Source organism: Sander lucioperca, chromosome 13 (assembly GCF_008315115.2).
Source record: "Sander lucioperca isolate FBNREF2018 chromosome 13, SLUC_FBN_1.2, whole genome shotgun sequence".
Lineage (NCBI taxonomy): Eukaryota > Metazoa > Chordata > Actinopteri > Perciformes > Percidae > Sander > Sander lucioperca.
This window is the reverse complement of record NC_050185.1, coordinates 27,593,350-27,619,102: the sequence shown is the minus strand read 5'-3', so window position 1 is coordinate 27,619,102 and position 25,753 is coordinate 27,593,350. Positions and strand designations below refer to the sequence as shown.

At 41.0% G+C, this 25,753-nt stretch overlaps 1 protein-coding gene across 1 annotated transcript in view; it reads left to right on the top strand.

Moving 5' to 3' along the window:
• The window catches only part of LOC116055960 (polypeptide N-acetylgalactosaminyltransferase 10-like), a 122,770-nt gene that overhangs the window by 32,430 nt on the left and 64,587 nt on the right, over positions 1 to 25,753 (top strand). Inside the window, exons 2-3 of the mRNA XM_031308041.2 lie at positions 7,370 to 7,472; positions 11,294 to 11,432. Of these exons, the coding sequence (XP_031163901.1) occupies positions 7,370 to 7,472; positions 11,294 to 11,432 (242 nt within the window). The remainder of the gene's footprint in view (positions 1 to 7,369; positions 7,473 to 11,293; positions 11,433 to 25,753) is intronic.

Genomic DNA, 25,753 nt, shown 5'->3' with positions numbered 1-25,753 from the left:
ATGACCGTTTGGTGCTGTCTTATTTTCAGCTCATCCTGATGCCTCATCGGGACCGGCGCGTTCGAGTTGGCTGTTAATGTGCATCCTTATGAGCTGGCTAAGATAGAACTGGGATGCTATTTGTATTGCATCTTTCACATTTAAAGTTACCTTGTGGTTTATTTATGTTGTCATTTTCAGCCGTAACTAGGGGTGTAAGAAAAAAAAAATGCAATATCGTTTTGTTTTTGTTGTTTTTTTTCGGGTTTTTTAGTTTACGTGCAAAAATATTCATGTAAGACAGTGGTTCACATTTATGTTGTGTTTGAACCCCCTACTACTAGATGGCTATGCTGAGACGCACCACTAGTGTCCTTGCCTAACAGTCCCTAACAGTGCCTAACTTTTTGCTAGAAGCTAACAACGTAGCTATGGCTGAACTTTGGCCTACTTCAGCATATAAACATTAGCTCACTAAGAACCTGAGAACCACAATCCCAAACTGGCAGTTTGATTTTCTGTGTACTGAATTGTTTACCTAAAGTAAACTTCTTAGACTTTTATGCACATCATGTCTTTTTCTAAAATTATACTTTAAAGAAATCCCAATATATCGCCTTACGCACAGTATCGAAATATATCGCAATATATTGAATCGTGACCCATGTATCGTGATACGTATCGTATCGCCAGATTCTTGCCGATGCACAGCCCTAGCCGTAACTGTAACGTTTTAAAGATATAAAATTATACATGGAGGTCTAACCAGTCTGACGTTTCTGCTGTTTTGTTGTCTGTCCTGTGTAGCTTTGCTAGCCTCTTTGATTAACCAAATCTAGCGTTAGGAATAGCAACATCTCACCGCCGGTCGGACTGACTGCTAGTTTGGGTGGTGTCATGTTCTTTAGTCTGTAGCCCAACAGGTAAATTAGCTCTCCAAGCTAACGTTAGTCAAAGTAAAACAAATGAAAGCATAAAACGTGCATTTTAGATGGAGAGTAGATCCAGTTGTTCCTCGTCCCCGTTTGCTCAGCGCCGTTAACTTGTACGTACGGGACGCAGGAGGTTTCTACCCCGACGTTATTATAAACTAACATTGGGATTGGGTCTGTATATCTACTACTGTGTCCCTTGCGTGACAGTGTCCACATTGATTTGGGTGTTTTACTGGGCAACAAAACAAACGAGAAGACTAGTTGTAGCTCTCATTTGGTACTTTGCCCCCTCACAGGCATTTTATGGCATTACTATCTGCCCCGCGTAGCTCCATTTCTGATCTGATGACAGTTTGACTAGTTTTTAGCCATGTCAGGCTGCATCAGCTCCACTGGCACCTTGAAAACAGTTAGGCAGGGAATGAGAGCAAGCAGACTCCGATCAAGCAGGGATCGTCACAGTCACAACGCTCTGACTTACCAGAACGACATAAACAGCCACGCTATTGCATTTTATGTTCAGATTCAAAATACCACCTCGCCAACACTTGCTGTGAGAAGAACACAATATGAGACCAGTACTCATTACTAGGTCAGTCTCACAGGCATTCATTCCAGTCCCCCCCATACAAAAACAACAATGGTCAGAAATCCTTTTTTTCATACATACATTTGGAATGACATTCCTTATCACATCAGGACACTACCATCCATCACATATTTCAAAAAGGCATACAAACTGTTCCTTCTCAGCAGTTACACTTGCACACATTGATTGTTCATGTATTGTCCAAGTCTTGTTTGCACTGTTGCACTTGTGTTGTTGTTTTATGTGTTTGCATCTGTCTAGCTCATGCTAATGTCCCGTACAAATGTTTCTGTCCTCATGTGCCGTAGCTATGTTCAATGTTCTATGTTGCTGCAGAACAGGAACCTGCTTCAAGCCAGTTTTTAAACTGAGTCAGGCCCATTTATATTGTAACTTATTGTCACTTTTAAACTTTTCCTGTATAATAAACGAAAAATTAAATGAAAAGTCTATGTACAGCCTCACCTGGCTGCTAGCATACTCTCAGTCTTGTTAAGGAAGATGAGCCTTTGCTGTTGTCTTGTTTATACCATTCATACTTTTTAAAAATATTGAACACAGGTGATTGAGATTTTCTAATTTGACACACCCATTTCCCACTTTTCCAACTCATTCATACTCATTCATACTTCAGCTGCTTCCTCATCCAAACTGAAGCCAGCAATCCTATTTAGTGTCAGCTTTTTAAAAAGAACTTTAAATATTTTACATTATTGGTATTATTTAACTTATCAATGACATTCATACTAATTCAACCGATTCCCACTTTTCCAACTGCTACTTTACCTATGTCTTACACAATCGCAATCCAGTTTAGCACCAGCCTTTCAGCATACAGCATTGACCCCGCAATTCAAAAATTGCATTTTTCTAGGGACAGCAGTGCCGGTCGGTCAGAATGTTAATTTGAATGTTATCTAACCCTTGTGTTGTCCTAGGGTCAAATTTGGCCCATTTTCAAAGTTTTTTTTATATCAGAAATATGGGTTTCTTACAACCAAATTGCCCAAAAATAACATGGATGCATGATGTACGTTGTATAGAACCCATTTAACAATCGTAGCAGGTACAATTAATGATTACTTTAATTGAATTTTGAGTGTTTTATTCAATTTTATAGCATTTGAAAAAAACATTTTTTAAATGAGTGGTTATTCACTCAACATCCTCTGATCTTAACTATTAGTTATTTTTAACTCATAAATTAGGCATAATGTCATTTAAATTGGGTTTAATGACCATGAATTAAAAAAAACGTTGAGAAAAGTGACAAAAATGTGTGTGAAGTGTCAAAAACATTGGAAAAAGTGCCAAAAAAAGTTGATATTCACGGTGGACGGGAAGACAACACGAGAGCTAAACTAGAATTATTGGACGGATTACCATTTAGTATTGGCACAGATCAAATTTGGTACAGATATTATTTACCCCCTTAAGATGAACTGTAAAAACTTTGGTAATTGTTTCATCAAGTGCTCAACGGGTCAGAAATTCAATTTGTCCAATTCATGTTTTGACCAAATACCTGCAAAACTAATTACATTTGTGCAAGCTAAGTGAAGTGGCTTTTAAGGGAGAGGTTGTTGTGAATTCAAGGCTTTCCATTGCGGAGTCCTTTTACTTCCTACCCCGCTTTTATTACACACAAGTATCGGATCCACCCCATATGTTCGCTCATCCTCTTTGACTGTCGGACTCAATTACTTTCTTTAGGTTCAGTACCCGTCCCCGTTCTGCTTCCACAAAACTAAACGTGCACAAATCAGCTGCAAAGTTTTCCTCTCTCCTTGTCTTGTTTTTCAAGGTCTCGTTGAGCAGCGAGAGAAGCCCCAGAGGAATATCACGGAGACGTGCGCTGAAAGTTTAATCAGGAGGAAATGGGGCGGCACAATCTCGCTTCTTTTTAGTATAAATTTGCACAGATGGACTCTTGCTGCTTGTCAGGTCCTTGTATGACACACTGAGGGCATCTGCCTGTGACAGAAAGAGGAGAAGAGGAGTGGTAGAGGGGGTCAAGGAGAGAGGTGAGGAGATGGGAGGAAAGAAAAGGGTAAGAAAGAAGTAGGGAGAATTAATTTAATATTCAGCTCCTATACAGATTCTCTGTCTAAGCAGAGGCCAGTCAGGAGATGGAATAGGTTATACATTCAGGCTGAAACACAGTATGCATTCAGATTGTTGTTATAATATTTAAGGAAGTAACTGCCATACGTTTATGTCTAATGCCAGGAACAGACGTACTTAGAGCTGTCCACTTGCGATCGGATCAGGTCAGAACAGGGCCACTCTAGGACTAAAACTTGGTCCCTCAAAAAAGCGGTTTTCTCACATGAACGCCGGACAATGTCCCACAAACCCGGTCCCGACACGGTCCGGAGTTTTCCTTCGACGCTTGTTGCCAACAGGAGATTGTCCGTGTCGCAGACCTGTTCTCACATCCTAGAAATACTCCGTTTGGTTTAGACGAGGGATAATTTGGTAACACTATACTTGAAGGTATCGGCATAATCGTGACATGACACTGACATAACTATGACATGACACTGTCATGAACGGGTCATAAACTTTGTAAACAAGTCATAAATGTTTATGACTTCTGTCATTAAGTGTCATTCGGTTTTTGTCATGACAACTTGACATCAATCAAAGTGACATTACCAGAAGTTGTCTTGGTCATGACAAGTTGACATTCAATTTGTTTGGGATGTCTTTGTAATGACAACTTGACATTAACGAGGATGACATTACCAGAGGATGTCTTTGTAATGACAACTTGACATAATGTCATCCTGTTTAATGTCAAGTTGTCTTAATAAGGACACTCCAAAGACATTTAATGTCAAGTTGTCATGACCAAGACATCCTCTGGTAATGTCATCCTGGTTAATGTCAAGTTGTCATTACAAAGACATCCCAAACAAATGTAATGTCAACTTGTCATGACCAAGACATCTTCTGGTAATGTCACTTTGATTAATGTCAAGTTGTCATAATCAAGACAACCCAAACAATGTCAACTTGGTCATGACAAAAACCGAATGACACTAAATGACAGAAGTCATAAACGTTCGTGACTTGTTTATAACGTTTATGACACGTTCATGACAGTGTCATGTCATAATTATGACAGTGTCATGTCACGATTATGTCGATACCTTCAAGGAAAGTGTTACCGATAATTTGGCCATAGACAACAGAGTCTCTTGCCGTTCCTTGAATCTGTCTGGTGATTTCGTCATCGGCCCTTACCGATATAAGTTCCTGAACGTGGTGGGCTCTCCTGTTGGCGTCTTTGTGTAAATCACCCATCGTCTTCTTCTTCACTCTCTGTGTTTTCTTCCGGTTTTGCACCAGCCGCATGATAGAAACGTCATTAACACGCCCACTCGCTCACAGGTGAATTCTCAAACTTTGGGCTTATTCGGACATTACGCGGACTTTGTACCCGGGAGCTGGCAGGGTAAAGACCGTTCGTTGTTCGACTTTTGCGTTCTCACGTACAGCTCTGCCTGTTAATGTCTAAATAATTTCAGGTTTACAGTGCGTGTGTGAAAGGGCCTAAAGATTGAAGTACACAAGCACAAAGACAAAACATTCCAAGAGTTCTCAAACCAAATCTCCTCGCGTACATACTGTACAGTTTGTTATTCAGCGTCATGTTCCTCTAAGCCAGCAGTCTGATTAATAATTCACGGTATTTCATGCAGTCAGTGGTGCCATTTGTATTTAAAGTGTTTCCCTAATTGCCTCCTCCCGTCAAGCTAATTATTTCTCCATTGTGCTGTGATCCTGTAATTCACGACGCCGAGTCACCGAAAGTCACTCAGTGTGTAGAATGACTAAGTGGAAGAAGAAACAACGTCTGTCTTTGTATGCTGAGCTGCAGCGTATCTGTCTGCATGTGTGCGGTTGTGTATATAAGGCCTCCGTGGAGATGTGCGTCACGGCATTGATATTCTCCTCACAGGATTGTCAAGCATGAAATAGAAGAGCACACATTCTGTGGATAAACTCTCAGCACAACGCTGTTGGAGGGTGTGAGTCTGATGCTCTGGAGAAATCTCTCTGCTGACACTGATACTGACAGAGTCCCGGGGGGGGGGGAAAAACCTTATTGTGAGTGCTGCACTGCTGTATAACTCTGCAACACTTCTTTATAGGGCTGGGTTAAAATAACCGATTCTCAAATCAAAATCGATCTTTGTTTGAGTGATCTGATATCGTTTCATAGAATCCAGAAATCAGTCTTTAAATATATTGCTTTCCACCATGGAAATATAAGTAAAATGTACTTTACACAAACTTTTTAGGGGTCAGTTCTTAATGTAAACATTAACCTGGTGCATTATAACAAAATATTTATGGTTGGTTCTTGCTTGTACAATTCACAGCGTAAGTTCTCTGAGAATGTTAATGTTAATAGATTATTTTTTGGGGTATTTCTGCCTTTCTATGACCAGGGCAGCATGACGGGAGAGAGGGGGAAGACATTCAAGGAACCTGCTGTTTGGAACCCGCGACCTATGCGTCCAGGAATTGACCTCTTCATATGGGCGCACGCTCTACCAACTGAGCTACCCAACCTCCCGAGAATCCCTTTTATATCTAAGCTAAATTGGTATTGTAACTGAAATCTACCTAACCTAATTGAGATTGATTTGGAAATATCATCGAAATGGAAATGGAAATCATTGGCGATACCCAACCCTAGTTCTTAAGGGTGCACACCGGAGGCCCCGCAAAATTTAACTCTTAAAGGTTCCATGGCATGAAAATTTCACTTTGAGTTTTTTAACATTAATATGAGTTGCCCCAGCCTGCCTATGGTCCCCAAGTGGCTAGAAATGGTGATAGATGTAAACCGAGCCCTGGGTATCCTGCTCTGTCTTTGAGAAAATGAAAGCTCAGATGGGCCGATCTGGAATCTTCCCTTTATGATGTCATAAGGGGAAAGGTTACCTCCCCTTTCTCTGGTTTGCCGGCCCAGAGAATTTAGCCCACCATGAGAAAGAGAGAGACATCATGGCTTTCAAACAAGCAAAGTGGCAGTTGGTCAAGGTCACACCCCCACCCTCCACCTTGCCCCCCCCTCTCTCCTCCTCAATAGCATTTAAAGCTACAGACACAGAAATGGCACATCCTAAGGAAGTGGCTGTAATTCTGCACCAAGGCTGAATTTGGGGAAAGAGACTTCAGATACAGTATTAGGGGACCACTGAGGTCTATATAAAAGAGACTTCAGATACAGTATTAGGGGACCACTAAGGTCTATATAAAAGAGACTTCAGATACAGTATTAGGGGACCACTAAGGTCTATATAAAAGAGACTTCAGATACAGTATTAGGGGACCACTGAGGCCTATTGTGCGCTGGTGGGGAAGTCAAACACATGTGGTACTTTAGGTTGAGCTGCAAAACTGCGTTGCATTCAGAAACTAATTCATAGCTCAGCACATCTCCAATATATAATACATGATTGTTCAGATACACCATTCAGGCTCTTTAAAGCTGCAGATTGACTGAGGTTAATAACTTTTCATGACCAAGTATTAAATATTAATGGGCATCCACAGAAATTGTGGTCTTGGGAGAAATGGCTGCCTAAGGATTTAATTATAAACTATGAAAATGAACATGCTGAGACTTGAAAGCTGTGCACGATTGCAGATAATAAATCACAATCTCCAGTCAATCACATTTTATCAGTTAATGTACAAAACACTGTTATTGTAGTTGACTGGCTGCAACAAACCTCCATTATGGTCCTTTACACCGGCCTTCACAGCAGGCAAAATATCAAGGAGCGTGCCCGTGTGTATGACAGCACTCATGACCGTCTTTCTACGTGTTTGTATGTGTCCACAGGGGGTTAACCGGGTGGGGAAGGACGCTCAGGTGGGACGCGACGGCGTGCGGAGGAAAGACTGGCACGACCAGGAAGCAATCAAAAGAGATTCCTCTCGATCCGGTAGGTCCAAAACCTCCTCAGAGTCCCTCCTCAAAGATATCTTGTCAAATGTAAAGGAGAACTGCCTGACATATTCATCACGTACTGTATTCTCATCTTCACACATTTATGGACTTCTATCGAGATGAACTGTTGTTCTCTGGCTCTTATTGCTCTGCGACTCTGCAGCAGCGGTGTAAATCTCTGCTGTGAATGCACTTCTATCGTCATAAATACAGTTTATATCTGCTGCAATCATCACCAACCCAGTTTTATTATCTGTTCAGGGAAATCCGCCTCTATGCAAACAATGTAAATTAGTTGGAATGGGTTTATCCCTGAAAATGAGCCGTTAAAGGCTACAAGTTATTTTGCTCACTGCTTAATGAAACATGCATGTCTGTGAATGACGAGGGTAGTTTTTGTTTTGTGGGCTCCCACAGGTCCCTGACTCTACTTTGTAATAAATCTGCCCAAGACGACGCTGTGAAAACGTGAAGCTTTTTAAGCAGTTCAGCCATTATAGGTCATATTTATTTCATCGGGTTTCGTCAGCGGGTTTCTTGCTCTGAATGTCCAAGCTTTCCACCGGCCACGGCTGTGAATAAATCCCTTTTGTTGAGTTCTTTCCAACTTGCTCTTTCACCCACAGCTGGACATCGTGTTGTGTTCTTCACCCATGACTTTCTCGTACTTTAATTTGCACGGATGTTTAATTGAAGATGTGTCTGTGCTTCTTCAGTTTTTTTGTATTTTGAAAGTTTTTGTGTCCACTGTTCTCTCGGTGAGAAATTGAAGTAAACTTTCATATAACATGTCACGTTTTTGCATGTATTTTATTTTTTTAATAATATCAAATTGACCATATTTTCCATTTATACTGAACAAATTTATAAACACAACACTTTTGTTTTTGCCCCCATTTTTCATGAGCTGAACTCAAAGTATGTTTTTTCTATGTACACAAAAGGCCTTTTTCTCTTAAATATTGTTCACTAATCTGTCTAAATCTGTTAGTGAGCATTTCTCCTTTGCTGAGATAATCCGTCCACCTCACAGGTGTGGCATATCAAGATGCTGATTAGACAGTAGGATTATTGCACAGGTGTGCCTTAGGCTGGACACAATAAAAGGCCACTCTAAAATGTGCAGTTTTACTGTATTGAGGGGTCCAGGAGGGTTTGAAAACCAGTCAGTATCTGGTAGAGATGTTCCGGTGTCGACTCCGATACTGCCTAAAACGCTGGTATCGGTATCAGGAAGTACTGGAGTTTATGCACCGATCCGATACCAAGTAATAAAGCCCTAAAGAAAATCTACGTTAAATTAGTTTATTTATGTTCTTTTTCCGTAATAACTGACTGTCAGTCTGCAGAATAAAAGAAAGTTCTGGGGCGTTCATGTTTCACAAAGAGTTTAACCTGAGCCAGACCGACAACAAAGATAGAAATAATATCACATCCATACAGGGATAGTAGTATACAGCTGTTATACATCATATCATCCATACAGGGATAGTAGTATACAGCTGTTATACATCATATCATCCATACAGGGATAGTAGTATACAGCTGTTATACATCATATCATCCATACAGGGATAGTAGTATACAGCTGTTATACATCATATCATCCATACAGGGATAGTAGTATACAGCTGTTATACATCATATCATCCATACAGAGATAGTAGTATACAGCTGTTATACATCATATCATCCATACAGAGATAGTAGTATACAGCTGTTATACATCATGTCATCCATACAGAGATAGTAGTATACAGCTGTTATACATCATATCATCCATACAGGGATAGTAGTATACAGCTGTTATACATCATATCATCCATACAGAGATAGTAGTATACAGCTGTTATACATCATATCATCCATACAGAGATAGTAGTATACAGCTGTTATACATCATATCATCCATACAGGGATAGTAGTATACAGCTGTTATACATCATATCATCCATACAGAGATAGTAGTATACAGCTGTTATACATCATATCATCCATACAGGGATAGTAGTATACAGCTGTTATACATCATATCATCATACAGGGATAGTAGTATACAGCTGTTATACATCATATCATACAGGGATAGTAGTATACAGCTGTTATACATCATATCATCTATACAGAGATAGTAGTATACAGCTGTTATACATCATATCACATCCATACAGGGATAGTAGTATACAGTTGTTAAAACATAATAAAATATATGACACACTGGTATCAGATCAGTACTCGGTATCGGCCGATACCAAGTTCAGGTATCAGAATCCGTATCGGGAAGCAAGAAATGGTATCGGACCATCTCTGGTATCTGGTGTTAGTTCAGTTCATGAAAAATGGGGGCAAAAACAAAAGTGTTGCATTTATAATTTTGTTCAGTGTACATTGGCATTAAAAAATATATTATAATGTCTTCTTGTAAGAATAGCCGTGAGAAAGCTTCAGTGAGTTCATAACATTGACGGTTGGTTCAGTACATGATGGGATTTTGGTTCAGTCTGTGATCTGTGTTCACTCTCAAGTAAGGCTGGGTACCCAATTCAATACTTTTTAGGCACCGACCGAATTGCCTCCTTAGTATCGGGTATCGAAAAACGCCTCGTCATTCAATACTCAGTTTTAAAGCAACACCAATGATTCTTTTGTACCTTTTAAAATAATGTTTCCAAAATTGTTTCAGTGGTTCATCAACTCGTAACACGTTGAACGGCACTTCTGCATTCACTTTGCGGCCCTCTATCGGCTATAACCACACTATGCAAGTTTGCCAGATCGGGTGGCGGATCTGTAGTTCGAATGAGCTTTTAACAAGCTACCGCAAAGCCGGTGGTTACCTGCTAATGCTAGCTTTCGGGGCACTTGGTAAATCACTATTTTCTACCACTAACAAGGCTCAAAATAGCACCACACTTCCACGGTAGCATAATGAGGGTTCCTACATGTAAACCAAAGCATTGAGAACTTTGTAAGACAGTTTATTAAAAAGCTAGATTATAAAGACAGTAGCGTTCGTGTTTACATTCGGGCGCCATCTTAGAAAACAGTCATGCGCAGTCGAATCATGAACGCTGTGTTTGAGCTATATTACTGGTTACTGGTTGCACGGCGTTCGTGATCCGACTGCTCATGACTGTTTTCCAAGATGGCGCCCGAATGTAAACACGAACTCTACAGTCTTTATAATCTAGCTTTTCAATAAACTGTCTGTACACTTACAAAGTTCTCAGTGCTTCAGTTTACATGTAGGAACCCTCATTATGCTACTGTGGAAGTGTGGTGCTATTTTGAGCCTTGTTAGTGGTAGAAAATAGTGATTTACCATGTGCCCCAAAAGCTAGCTTGTTAAAAGCTAGATTAGCATGAAAACATGTCCCAGGGAACGTTCGACATTGTACACATATTATTAACCCCTAGGTTCAGGTTAAAACCTAAAGAATCTCATCAGCATCAGTGAGCCGAAAATATTTGACCGATAACCAGCCCTACGCTCAAGAGCAAAAAAACTCCTCACCCGGTTTAGTTTGAGGACACTCCAACCCTGAGGTGCTCTACTTTTATTACATTGCCAGAAGTTATTGTTTAAACTTTGATTTTGCCCATTATGTTATCCAAATGAAATGGAAGACCTTTGGGTTTTTGTTCTTCCTTTTTGCCTCAAAGCAATTAAAGTTGGCTAGTGTTTGGAACGGGGTGTAGACTTAAGATAACTGCTGTATGAATAGATGCACTGAGGTCCTTGTGTGTGTGTGTGTGTGTGTGTGTGTGTGTGTGTGTGTGTGTGTGTGTGTGTGTGTGTGTGTGTGTGTTTTGCAGGTAATGGTGAACAGGGGAAAGCGTTCCCACTTACCGACGCTGACCGGGTGGACCAGGCATACAGGGAGAACGGCTTCAACATTTACGTCAGCGACCGGATCTCTCTCAACCGCTCCCTCCCAGACATCCGGCATGCCAAGTGAGTCCTGGGTGTGTGTGTCTGTGTGTGTGTGTCTAGGGAGGGAGAGCAAGGGACATAGCGTGAAGATAACCATTTAGGTGTGGTCTTAGCTTATGTTTACAAAGGTTCAAATTGGACCAAGAAATCTCTAACATCTTTGTACGTCTTAAAGGTTCCCCCACGTGTCTTCACAGTCACTGCACTGATATTTCCCAGCACAACTATTATTACCCTGAAGGTAAACTACAAAAATGTCGTTTTCAGATTTGCAAGAACTTCAAAAATTAGTTTTGAATAAACCTTGACTTGCTTATTGCATTATAGATCCAATCCCAATGTTTGTTTGCAATAACTTCCTGGTAATACACTCCTGCGTCCCGTACATCCAATTTAACGGCGCTGAGCAAACGGGGACGAGGAACAACTGGATCTACTCTCATCTCCTTCATCTAAAAGGCTCGTTTGATGCTTTCATCTGTCAACACCAGTCTTGTATAAAGTACTCAAAAGCAATACTGAGTAAAAAGTACAAGTATCTTCCCAGAAAATGACTTTGGTAGAAGTTAAAATCTCCTTTTAGAATATTACTTGAGTAAAAGTCTTAAAGTATCTGATGTTAACTGTATTCATAGCATTTTTCCGATATTAAATGTACTTAAGTAGAAGTAAAAGTAAAAAAAAAACTTTGATTATGAACTTTATGGCCAAAGGTGTGTAATGTTATCTTCATCACCACTGTCGTCGGGGTGATCATCGTCTGTTACCATGGCGGCAGAGCCTGCAGCAGGTGCTTCCATGACACTATCAGTCATTATGCTTCCTCCTCTTCTTCTTTAGTTTTGGCCTATGTTTTTTTTTTTTACCACTTGGCCACAAACAGGCATCACGTCACCAACTGGAATGGAGCGTACATTATCTAGGCAATTTAGGAGCAATAATTCGCCAAACTTCTTTTTTTTCAGTGTAATAAATTTCTTCTGATTATATTTTGTAGTAACGAGTAACTAAGATGCTTTGGGGAAATGTAGTGGAGTAAAAGTATACATTTTATTTAAGAAATGTAGTGGAGTAAAAGTATACATTTTATTTAAGAAATGTAGTAGAGTAAAAGTAAACGTTTCCGGAAATATAAATAATGAAGTAAAGTACAGATACGTGAAAATTCTACTTAAGTACAGTAGTGAAGTATTTGTACTTTGTTACATTACAACACTGGTCAACAGTTCATTAACGTTAGCTTGGAGAGCTAATTTACCTGTTGGGCCACAGACTGAAGAACATGACACCACCCAAACTAACATTCAGTCCGACCGGCGGTGAGATGTCGCTGTTCGTAACGCTATTTACTGATGTATCAAAGACTCTAGCAAAGCAACACAGCACAGAAAATAAGCACAGCAGAAACAGTCAGATAGGACGGACCTCCATGTTTAGCTATATATCTTCAAAAGGGGGTTAGCCCTATGTTCCCACAGCCCTATGTTCCCACATTTCTACGAATAGTTTTTTCCACTGAAAATTAGGCCCTATGTTCCCACAGCCCTATGTTCCCACATTTCTAAGATTTTTTCTTAAAATTAGACCCTATGTTCCCACAGCTCTATGTTCCCACATTTCTACGAATTTTCTTAAAATTAGGCCCTATGTTAGGGTTAGGGTTAGATTCCATCTGTAGTCCATTGCTACTGGATAATAGGTTGGGTGTAATTGGCTACCAAATTGGGAGAAAGGGGAATAAAATCTGATACAAATTTATGAAAAAGGAAATGTGGGAACATAGAATAACATAGGGCTGTGGGAACATAGGGCCTAATTTAATATATATCTTTAAAAGTTACAGTTACGGCTGAAAATGACAACAGAAATAAACAAGTTTGCCGATTTCACATATCTCCGCAATTCAAATCAACGGCCATTTGTCTACCTGGAAGTGATTTTTGTGTTAGCACGACGTCCCAGTGGTTCTGTCCATACTGACATTTTAATACAGGATTGTTAAGTGTATCATAACTGACAGTATTATACAGATATGACGCAACTACAGCAATTGATGATTAGGTATAAATATTTCAAAAACATTTTATTTATATATTTATACATATCCTTTATTTAACCAGGTAAAAGTCTCATTGAGACATTGAGAGAAGTGTGACCTGGCTAACAGAGCAGCATGAACATCGTCACAATAAACAAACTGTACAAACAGACAAATGTAACAGCCACTTATAACAGTACAAATGAGTGAGCGCGCTATCAAGTTCAAATGCAATACAAGAAAACAGTTATAATGCATAAATAGGTACCATTTTTAAATGATTTCAGCAAGAGATTTTGGGAGCAATTTCATTGAGCGAGAGTGCTATTTCGGGATCCTATAAAATGGGCTTCTTCCATTGTAGTCGGCTCTGACAGTTTCAGGTCCTTCAGAACATTATTCCAGCGAGAAGCGACAGCGTATGTAAAAGCTTTTCTGCCTAGTTGTGTTCTAACCTTGGGGACCAACGTCTGTAGAATATTGTGAGAGCGCCGGCCATACTGATTTTTTTCGTTTTACACAGATAAGAAGGAATCAGACAAAGGACAGATTTATAAATAAAAGCCAACCAATGTGAAGCTCTGTGAACATGCAAAGAGGGCCATTTACTCTAGCAGCAGCACCGAGTGCGAGATTTCAGCAGATATTATGAATATAAACATAAAGCACAATACAGTATCCAGCATCTTTAAGCACTGGTCCGGTGCATTCATAGAGAGCAACTCACTGTAGACCAATTAAGGAAAAAATGTTGTGAAGATCAAATGTTTCCTTGCCTAGAGGGAGTTCCAAGTTCTGATCAGTGGAGCTGCAACTAACAATTATTTGCATTGTTCATTAATTTGTCCATTATTTTCTCGATGGATTAATTGTTTGGTCCATAAAAAGGTGAAAAATGTGGATCAGTGTTTTCCAAAGCCCAAGATGACCTCCTCAAATGTCTTGTTTTGTCCACAACTCAAAGATATTCAGTTCACTGTCCCAGAGGAGAGAAGACACTAGAACATATTCACATGTTGGGACCATTTTAATTCCAACCCCTTGAGCAGTCGAGATCTGTCTCGATAAGTTGTTTTGCCTCATTTGCTGCTGTGACTCACTAATGTTAATAATAATAAATAATAATTCATTACATTATTATAGCCCTGCATCATAGACATTCAAAGCTCTTCACATGTCATGGACCAAGCAGTCAAGGAACACAGGAACACAGGTTTAAAGGTCCTATGACTGCTTTTTGGATGCTTTTATATCAGTAAAGGCCTTAGTGGTCCCCTAATACTGTATCTGAAGTCTCTTTTATATAGACCTTAGTGGTCCCCTAATACTGTATCTGAAGTCTCTTTTATATAGACCTTAGTGGTCCCCTAATACTGTATCTGAAGTCTCTTTTATATAGACCTTAGTGGTCCCCTAATACTGTATCTGAAGTCTCTTTTATATAGACCTTAGTGGTCCCCTAATACTGTATCTGAAGTCTCTTTTATATAGACCTTAGTGGTCCCCTGTGGAGGGTGGGGGGGTGGCCTTGACCAACTGAAACTTTGCTCGTTTGAAAGCCATGATGTCTCTCTCTCATGGGTGGGCCAAATTCTCTGGGCGGGCAAAGCAGAGAAAGAGGAGGTAACCTTTCCCCTTATGACGTCATAAAGGGAAGATTCCTGATTGGTCCATCTGAGCTTTCATTTTCTCAAAGGCAGACCAGGATACCCAGGGCTCGGTTTACACCTATCACCATTTCTAGACACTGGGGGACCATAGGCAGACTATGGGAACTCATATCAATGTTAAAAAAACCTCATAAAGTGACATTTTCATGCCATGGGACCTTTAAAGTTGAAAAGGTTGGGTTTATATACCCCAAAACAAAGATTCACAAGTAAATAAGGCAACGAGTTATAGGGCCCTTTAAGAAAGGTCAACAAAACATAACTCTACTGAAAAATGAGTCTAGCCAAATCAAAATGTTAATAATTAGATTTACTACCCGATGAATAAACAGATTTTTCACTTTCGGTGCAGTTCCAAAGGAACCATGTTGGTGATTCTCGTCCCATTTCAATCTGCCACATCAGTCACTTTTTATAGATGAAAAGCACTTCCTCTTTCGAATTTCCAGTAAAGTGCACAGTAACCTCAGGCAAAACTGATGGGTTTTTTTTTACAAAGAAATAAATCTTCTGTGTTTGTATGAGCAGTTTCATCTGAAAAGGGGCCACAGAGGGACACAGAGGGACACAGAGGGCCAAGAGTCTGCAGGTTTTCATTCCAGCCAAAGACTGCAGCAGGTTATTTCACAGATTGGCACTCCATCAACTGGAAAGGAAAAAAAAATGGATCACCTGGTGCAGCCTTTGGTTGGATTGAAAAGCTGCAGACTCCCAGGCCGTCGTGACAGATGGTTGTTGTTCCCCAAACATAAGGTTGACTATTGGACAGGAGGCCAACTCGAGTGCAGGACTGACCTGGGAAATCTGTTTTTAATCTTCATTTTTAATCTTTTTTTAAGGAAAGCAGACAGAAAGTCAAACACCTGATGCAATTCTGAGTTTTTTGAGGATTTTAAGAGAGAGCTGTTGATTTCTGAATTTGGATTGTGAGAGAGAAATGAGGGCCCGACTGCTCGTATGCATGTATTTCATTATGTTACAGTTTGACGAGGCCAACTCAAAGGCTAAATGGCTTCTGATTGTTGATTGCAACTTGCAAAAACCAAACCTTTTGAATTGTCTTTAGGGCTGTAAACTTGGACATGATTTCTGTGACTCGAATTCAAGACCTGCTGAAATCCCAGAACAATAGAAAATATATAAGAAAGTGACAAGCAGGCCTAACTTAGCCACACAGTGTGAATGTTTAACTAAAACGGCTGTGCATTGAAACAATTTGGTCTCAGCTATGCAGAACATTCTTTTAACCAAAACCAAACTATGGGAAAACGTGATATTATTGTTACGTGTCTAGGACTTCCAGAGTTCGGTTCACTTGTGCACGTGAAACTACGAAAACTAAACGCTAGCCTGCCAGGCTGAAGGTAAGGATGAAAAGGCCTACCTTTGTCCTCGGCTTTCTCCGTCTTCGACCAGCTCAGCCCTTGATGCAGCGTCGATCAGCGTCAACGCTCCGTTGATAGTTTATTTGTAGACATTAAGGATGCAGACGTTAACATTAACACAACTTGGAAGGGGAAAAGAGGATTCGTTGTGGCATTCTGAAAACAAATGGCTTTCTGCCCGACTGTCCCCCAGTCTGTCCTTAACTTCCACTTTTGTAAACTCTGACGCAGGTAAGCCACACCAACGTCAGCCTGCTGGTAGGCCAAGACAGCCAATAGCAAAAACACTGGGCCGTGACAATAGTTTTGAAAACAGAATGTTCAAACACTGTCATTATGTGGTTTTAATACCTGAACGACTTAAAAGGTCCCATATCATGGTTATTTTCATGTACATACTTGTATTTTGGGTTTCTACTAGAGCATGTTTACATGCTTAAATGTTCAAAAACCACTTCTGAAAATACCTGTGTTCAACCTCTGTCTGAAACGCTCCGTTTTAGCGCCTGTCTCTTTAAGACTCCCTCCTGAAAAAGCCCAGTCTGCTCCGACTGGTCAGCGTTTCCGGGTCTTCAGCATCCGGGCTCTGCACCGTCATTGCAGCTGGGGAGTGACAGTAACGGCACTGTAGCGGGACTCTGTACCTAAATGTGGTATAGTTGTGACATCACAACTGTACGGAAGTCCTGACAGCTCATTTAAAGGCAGAGTTTCTGAAGGACAGGCTGCACAGGCTGTGTGCATTTCCCTGTGGATTGAGCGTTTTTGATGCTTTCAAAGTATTTATATAGCACCTCGACCTGATTTATATGATATATTTTTTTTTTTTTTTACAATATACAGTATGACCTTTAAAAACAACTCTGCCTTTATATTTCTGCCCTCCAGGCATTTAAAGCATCTGACAGCATATGACAAATGGGAAGCAAATTACCTGTAAAACACATTGTGCGCCATCAATAGTTGCATTGGACCCCCCTCCCTCCTCTTACGCAAGTGGTGACGTTGGCCAATAGGACAATACTGCCCCAAACCCTACTTATAACAATGTTTACACCTTTAATTTTCCATGCTGGAGCCATCCCAACTCATTACAACGAGCACTGTTTGGAACAGTTGTTCCAATTAACAACCTGCCCAGTCTATTCACAGGAGACACGTAGCTCTACACTGACAGAAGCCGATTACACAGCGCACAACACCTATGTACTTATAAACCGTGTTCTTGACAGCAATTATCAGTGTCATTGATGTTCCCCTCTGTGCACAAGGTGTGAAGAACCGACGGATGTATGCTGTGTTGCACTGGGGCAGCTTTAATCTGAGTGCTGGGGGACTTTTCAAGGAGTGGTTACTTTAGAAGAAGGAAGATGAATAGAGGAAGCAGAAAGTCTATTTTAACCACATTGGTCACATTACCCGCGTTTGCATTCACAGGTCATGCACATTTTGAAGTATCACATTGGAATAGCTGGATGGGAACGGCATCATTTTATACAACTTCCTCAATTGCGCAAAAAAGTTTTCCCGTGCTCTTGAGATTGTTTTTCCCCTTTGTGAAAAGAAGAGTTGATGCTCTAAATGGGATAGAGCAGGAAACGCCTTTGCTGGATGAGTTCTGACGTAGCGAACATTTAACAGCTGTCTTCTGTCAACATCTTCACGGATGTTCCCATAACTGTGTCTTTGTCTCCGGACATTATGAAACATGAATTGCCCTTTGTGGGATATTATTTATCCCACAAAGGGCAAGTCTTTATTAGTTGTTTGAACTTGAATACTAGCTGACATGAAACAACAATTGAATCAAATTCCTGAAGAACTTTTTCCATTTCTGTCTAGTGGATGGGTAAGATGGCCAAGGCGCTTTTGATTAGTTTCCGATTAGCAACCTTTACTCTGTTTACTGGCGGATTACAGCCATGCATACAGCCTATAGCGCCAACTTCTGACCAAACTACACAGTAGCCCAGATTATTCGCTCCAAACCAGTTGATTCAAGATTCAAAATCCTTTATATATCGCACGACGGGGAAATTCCCAATGTTGAAGGGATAGTGCAAAATAAGTACCAAAAAGTCACTCTAAAGATAAGCAATAAATAAATCTAAGTAAAGAAAATAGTTAACAGTTGTATTTACAGTATTGCAGAGATGGAAATGCAACTTATTCAAAATTAATTGTTTAGGAAATTTCAAAAGTTTTGCTTAATAAAAAAAAAAATTAAAAGAATTGCTTGACAAGTTGCCACAATGTTCATTGTTCTCCAGTTCATTGTGCAAGTAAACGTAATGCCAAACGGCCCATTAAATGTCTGTTTCTTCATGTAGAGATAGAATTTGTTTATTTGATGGCGACACTAGAAGGAACGTTAGGATTCACCCTCTGTGTACCACAGTACCGTGAAGCAAATTTCATATAAATCTGACCAGTATTTGTTGAGATAAGCTCTGACCAAAGTGTATTTAAGGGGTTCTCCAGAAGATGAGTCCTAATTATTTTGGCGGTCCACTGACTTTTCAGGTTACAATTCACACTTGTCTTTAGTGACTTGTCTTATGTGACAGTATACCTTGAAAACGATTGACTGAATTTCTTGTCAGCTTTAGCTTCACGTTTAGATTAATGCTATGAGTTGTATTGGTGTTTCAGTAGTAATGCATGCGTTGTACTGGACTAGCCTCAGGCTCGGCTCTCTATTTTCCAGTCAATTCAAGTTCCAGCCCTCACCAGTGGTCATGAGCTTTGGTTAGAAACCGACAATATTAGATAGTGGATACAAGTGGCTTGGCTCAGCCTCAGGGACTGCTCCTTCTCGTTTGGAGGAGTCAGTTGAGGTGGTTTGGGCATCTGATCAGGATGCCCCCTGAATGTCTGTGGAGCAAACGTCCAAATGGGAGAAGACCCCAGGGCAGACCCTCTGGCCTGGAAACAATTTAGGGTCCCCTCAGGAAAGCTAGAGAATGTGACTGGGCTACCCTGCTTAACCTACTGCCAACGCAACCCAGATAAGCTGCAGAAAAGCCATAGATGGATGGAATAATAGCAGCATGTTAAAGGGATATTTCACCATTGGAAAGATGAATATATCTTTAAATTGGGTCACTTATGTAGTATAAATGTGAATTTTGTTTTTAGAAATTGGTGGCTTCTAGGCCGTAAAAATCCAGAAAATGTGTTTTTTGACTCATGTGGATGAAAGACACCAAATCCCAGAATGCAGAATTGCTTCGCTGCTTTAGAGTCCACTCCCAAGCCACGCCTACCGTTTACAGACAGACAGACAGACAGTGAGACAGTCAACTCAACTCATTGTGTTTTATCGTCATTTCAACCATATACACGAAACGTTTCACCGTGGCTCAAGTGGTGTTACACATTTAAAATATATAAAAACGACATTATATAAAAAAGACATACGAAACAGGCTACATTTAGTGCACACATTATATGCTCCGTAAAGTTCAGCTAACACATACTAGCATTAGCGCTTGGTGGGCTGTAAACACGAGAATAAACACAGCCGTAAATTTGCGTGGGATGTAGAATGGTCGGCATTTAACAGTCCCAAACTCCACCAGCAGTTAGCAGTTAGTTGGATACAAGCAGCCCATTCCTGCACCAGTCTGTGTTAACACAGCCCACCTCCACGAGTTTTATCCAGCGACACAGCAGGGCTAGCAGTCCTGGTAGCTGGATAGTCCGGTGTTGTTCAGCCATGTTTCCACAACAACAAAAACACAGCAGTCTCTGAACTCGTGTTGGGAGTTTCGTTGAAGTTGAATGTAGTCCAGTTTGTTGTCTAATGTGCGGACACCTGCAAGCAGGATTGATGGAACAGGTGGCCGGCTAGCGTTAGCTTTCCACCTAGGTCGAACCGCTGTCGAGGTCCCTTTCCCCGGCTAGTGCCATCGGGCGACACCGCAGGCTGAGGTGCTGGTCTCCGTAGCAGGCGAAGCTCGCGTAGTGTGTTCAGTATTCCGTCTGTAATAAAGTGTCCTGCATATTCTCCGATCTGTACCAATGTATCCCGGTGGTGCACATGTGCGGTAGTTTGAATGCACATAATTGTTGTAAAAGTTTTCTGCTAAAAAGACGGAGCTCCCTGTTACCTAGCTTCGGATATCTTCGGATAAAGACGACAGTCCAACCCCCTATGGGCGGGTTGAAAACATGCGGAAGTAGCTCCTACTACTGGCTGTAGTCCATTGCCTCTGGGCAAAAAATCTTCCGATGACGCAAAAATCGTCGTTTTGCGTCATCGGAAGATTTTTTCCAGACCAACAATACAGAGATCTCTCATGTCAGGGGGACATGAGGGAGGGAAGCATTCGAAAATACTACCGGGTTTCTACTGATACAAAGCTCAATGCTTAAAAAAATCGGTGAATAATCCCTTTAACTGTGCACAGCACTCATACACTACATCATAGGTCTGAGCCTAGTCTCGCATTGCCAGAGTGGAGTAAGGTCTGGCTACACCACAGATGCATTCTGGGATAGGAGAAGAAGAAAAACGCTCTGGGTTGTTTTCATTTCTTTCAACCAATCACAATGGTCTTGAGCGGAGCTCTGGACGCAGCGACGGTGGCTTTGTGCATGGAACTTATTTTGGTGGAACATTTGCACCCCGCAAAAGAAAACGCCACATACAATATTACACAGTAACGTAAGCTATTTAAATTAGCTGATACATGGTTAAACCTCATTGGCTCTTACCAGTGTATCTCTGTGTGTACTTCGTCCACAACAATCCCACCAATCAGTCCCAAAACGTCCCAGTTAGAGAGGAAATGCCCTAAACATATTCTTAGTAAATCTTTACAATCATTCCCCCAAAGAACCAAACAGGCCGGCCTTGTTGCACCATCCAAATTTTCTTCAAAAGTTGCCATTTTCAGCGCGTAGCTCGCTAGCTCGAAGTTTGTTGTTGTTTCCCGAAGCGGACAGAGTTTGAGCGTGACGTTTTATAAAACGTCCACCGTATAGATGAAAATCTACCAAACAATAAGTCTGCCCTGTTAATCGTAGACCCGAGGCATGGAGGAGGTATACATTAGGCTCAACATTAAACGCCCTGTTTAAAGAACAGGCTGTAGAGACATGATGAGCCATATGGACCTGTGGCTACAGTACAGACTGCTGGGTTTCTTCCAGCCCTCCTCTGACTCATTAAAGAACGACATGGTGAAGAAAAAAAAACACGCCAGCAACACTATAAATATCGTCTGCTGAAAAGCTTTAGACCTGCTGACCCTATTCGTCACAGATCAGCCTTCAGCGCTTTCCCTCTGCCTGACAAGAGCCTTCTTTTGACCCCGCCGTCACTTTCATGTGGAAAGCAGTTTTAAATGTTTTCTCTCCCAAGGTCTCTCCGGGACAACGCGTCATGTTCTCTCACGTTCTTTCCTTTCGTATTTATAAATCTCCCTCATCCTGTGACCTATTGAAGCAGTAGCCATCCCACAGTCATCCCACTACCTTCCACCAACATTGCAACACACACTGCAGCACAAACTCCAACTCACCAGACTCCATGTAAATAATCGATACTTTTAGCGTGTATAGAGCCAGCATATTTTCACATGTAAATGGGTGAATTAAGGGGTTATTTTAGCCAAACCAGAGTGGTGATTGTTGGAACAGTGGAAAGATGAACCAAGATGGCTTTTGATAGTTTTATTTTGTTTCTGTCCACTTTGAGTGAAGTGTGTTTTACAATTTGTTAAAATCACTGTTTATTTAATTGGAGTCTGGTGTAGTTTGGTGATGGTGATTTCGGGGCTGTTTTATGTTAACAAAAAGGATCTTACTCTTTAACAAAAAAATCTATCTTTGTAGGGATCCTTTCCATAATGTTGTCAGACACCTAGAATGATAATCTGAGCCTGTCAGCGGCAAAAACAGAACTTTTGTGGACATTACATCGTAGCTTGTTCTGCAGCAGTCTTGCTCAATACTGGAATTCAAAAATTGTTGTTTCCATCAGTCACTTAGACACAAAAAAATCCCGAAGTTACCCTTTAACAGAATCCAGAGGAGCACAGATGTGAGAAATAACATAAAGCTTGAAATTAGCCTGGGCTGCTTATGATGGGGTCGTTTTTACAGTTTAAACTACTGTGTGTAGAACTTTGCAAAGAAATATGGATCAATTTAAGTGTTGACTTTGGATCAGTTACACCTATTTGGTGGTTTTTTTGTTCGGGGGTTGCAACAACAAAGTGTTTTTGAATATGCAGAAAGTGAAACATGACTTAGCGGTGTTGTTGGACTTGAGCATTTTAACTCGTCTCGGTCTCCGATAAAGAGGACTAGGGCTGAATGATTAATTGCATTTGCGATAATATCGCGATATGTTAAAACGCGATTTCCTAATCGCAAAGGCTGCGATTTGGTCACGTGACTCGCGAGAGCAAATCAGTCTGCACTCCGCAGAGAAAGCATCAACTTGGCACGCTAACGCTACGCCGTACCTTGAGCAGATTTCAACTCTGAGTTGTAGTTTAAAACTTTTACAGCCATTTTAATAAAATGAAGGGTTTTATTCGGGCTTGAGTCCATACATGCAGTTAATGGATACAGGCATGCAGAACTGAAGGCTCGGTTAGCAACGATTAGCTCTGATTAGCGGTTAGCTTCGGTTAGCGGTTAGCTCCGTTATAAAGATATGGAGCGGAGGAGACTGCCACGGGGAGGGGTAACAACCAGACTCTGATAAATGACGTTCAGGGAGCTTTCACAGCAGCGTGGCTGCGTTGTTTAAACGGTTTTATTAGTACAGTTAATCCCACGGCAAGACCAGCAGCAGCATGCTACTGCTAACGTAACGATAGCCTCTCTGTCTCTGAGTGCAATGTTGACGCTATCATGCACACGGCACGCGACTTCATGAGGGGAGGGAGGGGCTGGAGGCAGCTCCTCTGTGTGCGCTGTAAAAAAAAAAAAAATACACCGTTGTATATACTGTATATACTATATTTTTACTTATTTAACTGTCTGGTAAAGTTCAAAGACAGTGTTTAAAAAGTGAAATCCACATGTTTACATATTTATTACAGTAAATGATAATTAAATCTGAATACTACAAAGTGTGGTAAAGCCACATATTTGTTTTTATATTTCTGCAATCTGCACTTTAGTTTGTGTGATTAGTTTCTGACTTTCATATGAATGTTTACACCAGGCGGTCAGTGCTGAGTATACTACTGTGATTGAAGTAGTTGAATAAAAGATGTCATTCATATAAATTCATGCATCACCTAATTTCATCATCACATCCAGGCCTGGCCTCCAGGAAAGAACAGTTAGTTTAATCTATCTAATCTTGTGTTGTTCATACTATACAATGATTTATTGCTCGTCTTTGTTGAATAATATAGAAGACAAAGAGCTTAAACGATAATCGCATATTAAATCGCAGTCGCAATATTTTTGAAAAAGATCACAATTAGATTATTTTCAAAAATCGTTCAGCCCTAAAGATGACTCAGGATTTTATTTTTAAGATCAGTCAAGACCACAACTGCAGGGATATCACCAAAATGCCCTGTGCATTGTCTGATTGACGTGTTAACATCATTACTGTGATCAGGGTTCAAATGCTGGTAAAAATAAATTTGCTTCGCTCACCATCCAAAAAAAAACAACCCAATAGTAATCCATTGAGTGGCTGGTAAAATTTGAACACTCACAAGCCGTTTGGCTGGTGGACGAAAAAAGTTAACTTTGAACCCTGACTGTTATGAATTGGATTTACCTTTACCAAAACATGTAAAAAGGAAAACTATCCACATTTGAACACTTAAAAAAGGCAGTATACCACAGTTATACACAGTCAGTAGATACAAATACAATCTTTACTTTCTTGTGCGACACTGTTGGACAGGTCTTGTGCAACCATTGCTATGCAACTACTGTTGTTCAATTTAATAAGGGTCCTCATTTCCTTAAAAAGCAGACTCTCCAGGTTTAAGGGCAGCATACGCTTGCTGCTTATTTTTAGCACTTGTGCAATTGGTTTTACTTGACAACCAGCCCTCGGCTCAACCATACAGACCAACGAAAGCGAAAGGATTGTTGTGTCCAACGCTGAATTCCTGTCCGCGGGACGACAGAAATGACTTGTCAGGGCCACTGCGGACCTCCGAGGTCCCCATACGCTCCACACCGGACAGACAGGGCACGGCACGGGGTGGTGATGGGGAGCAGGTGTGGCTGCTTGATTGGTCAAAGTGACAGCAGAGTGACAGGTGGCTGCCAACCAGGTGACACATCAGTCCTCAGTGGGCCCAGACATTCATTCATTGATTTCACTCTCACTCACTCACCGACGACATGACATGATCGAGAGACCGAGTGAGAGACAGCCAGGGGTTTTTTCAGGCAGCCAGACAGGCCTGAGAGACTCCGAGATAATTACCGTCTCTACAGATTCCTCTTTGGATTTTTCAGAGAGCGAGATAAAGGGAAGAGAAAGGGATTGAAGGGCAATCCAGCAGGTGGTATGCTTCATTACATATTGTGAAAAGAGCAACACATTGTTCAGGTTTGGGCTGGTTGAGCGCACTGCAGTGCTCTGAAGAAAAAGGGCAGCGTGACTTGGTTATGGAAGATTTCCTTCCTCATTCTCAATTAGCATTTGGGAATTTCAATAAAACGCACTAAATACCTGACAATGGACACCTCGAAGGGCCTTAACCCGCTTATACCATCGTCACTTACCCAATCTTTTTTTTGTTTTTAAACCATTACATTTTAATTCGTTTTACAATCGAGATCTATGGTTTTTTCCCTGGTTACGCCGGAGGGTTTGACTCATACCTGGGACGGTCGTTCCCATCCCATAATAATTCCTATGCAATGCAAACGTTGTTCACTGCTCCAGTAAATAGGACGGACCTTACATACGACTTGCCACCCTTAGCAACGGGAGATATTTCTATAGTCCGCTCGGCTCAGAGAAGCCTTCAGCTCAGACAGCCAAGAGCCAGAAAGCTAACGCTATGCGAGCAAAATTCAAAGTATAATTGGACAGTATGTTTAGCAACACGACCAGCTATCAGCCATGTCATTGTCCCCAAAACAATATAAGGATTTTCAGGACCAATCATCTGCCATGTAGTCTACATCCACGACGTTCCACCTCTGGGATTGCTCCGGTGCCGCAGCAAATTCCGCCGGACGCATGTCTTTTCGTCGATGTACGTTTCCTTCCGCGTTCTTTGTGTGAGGACTATGGTTAACTGC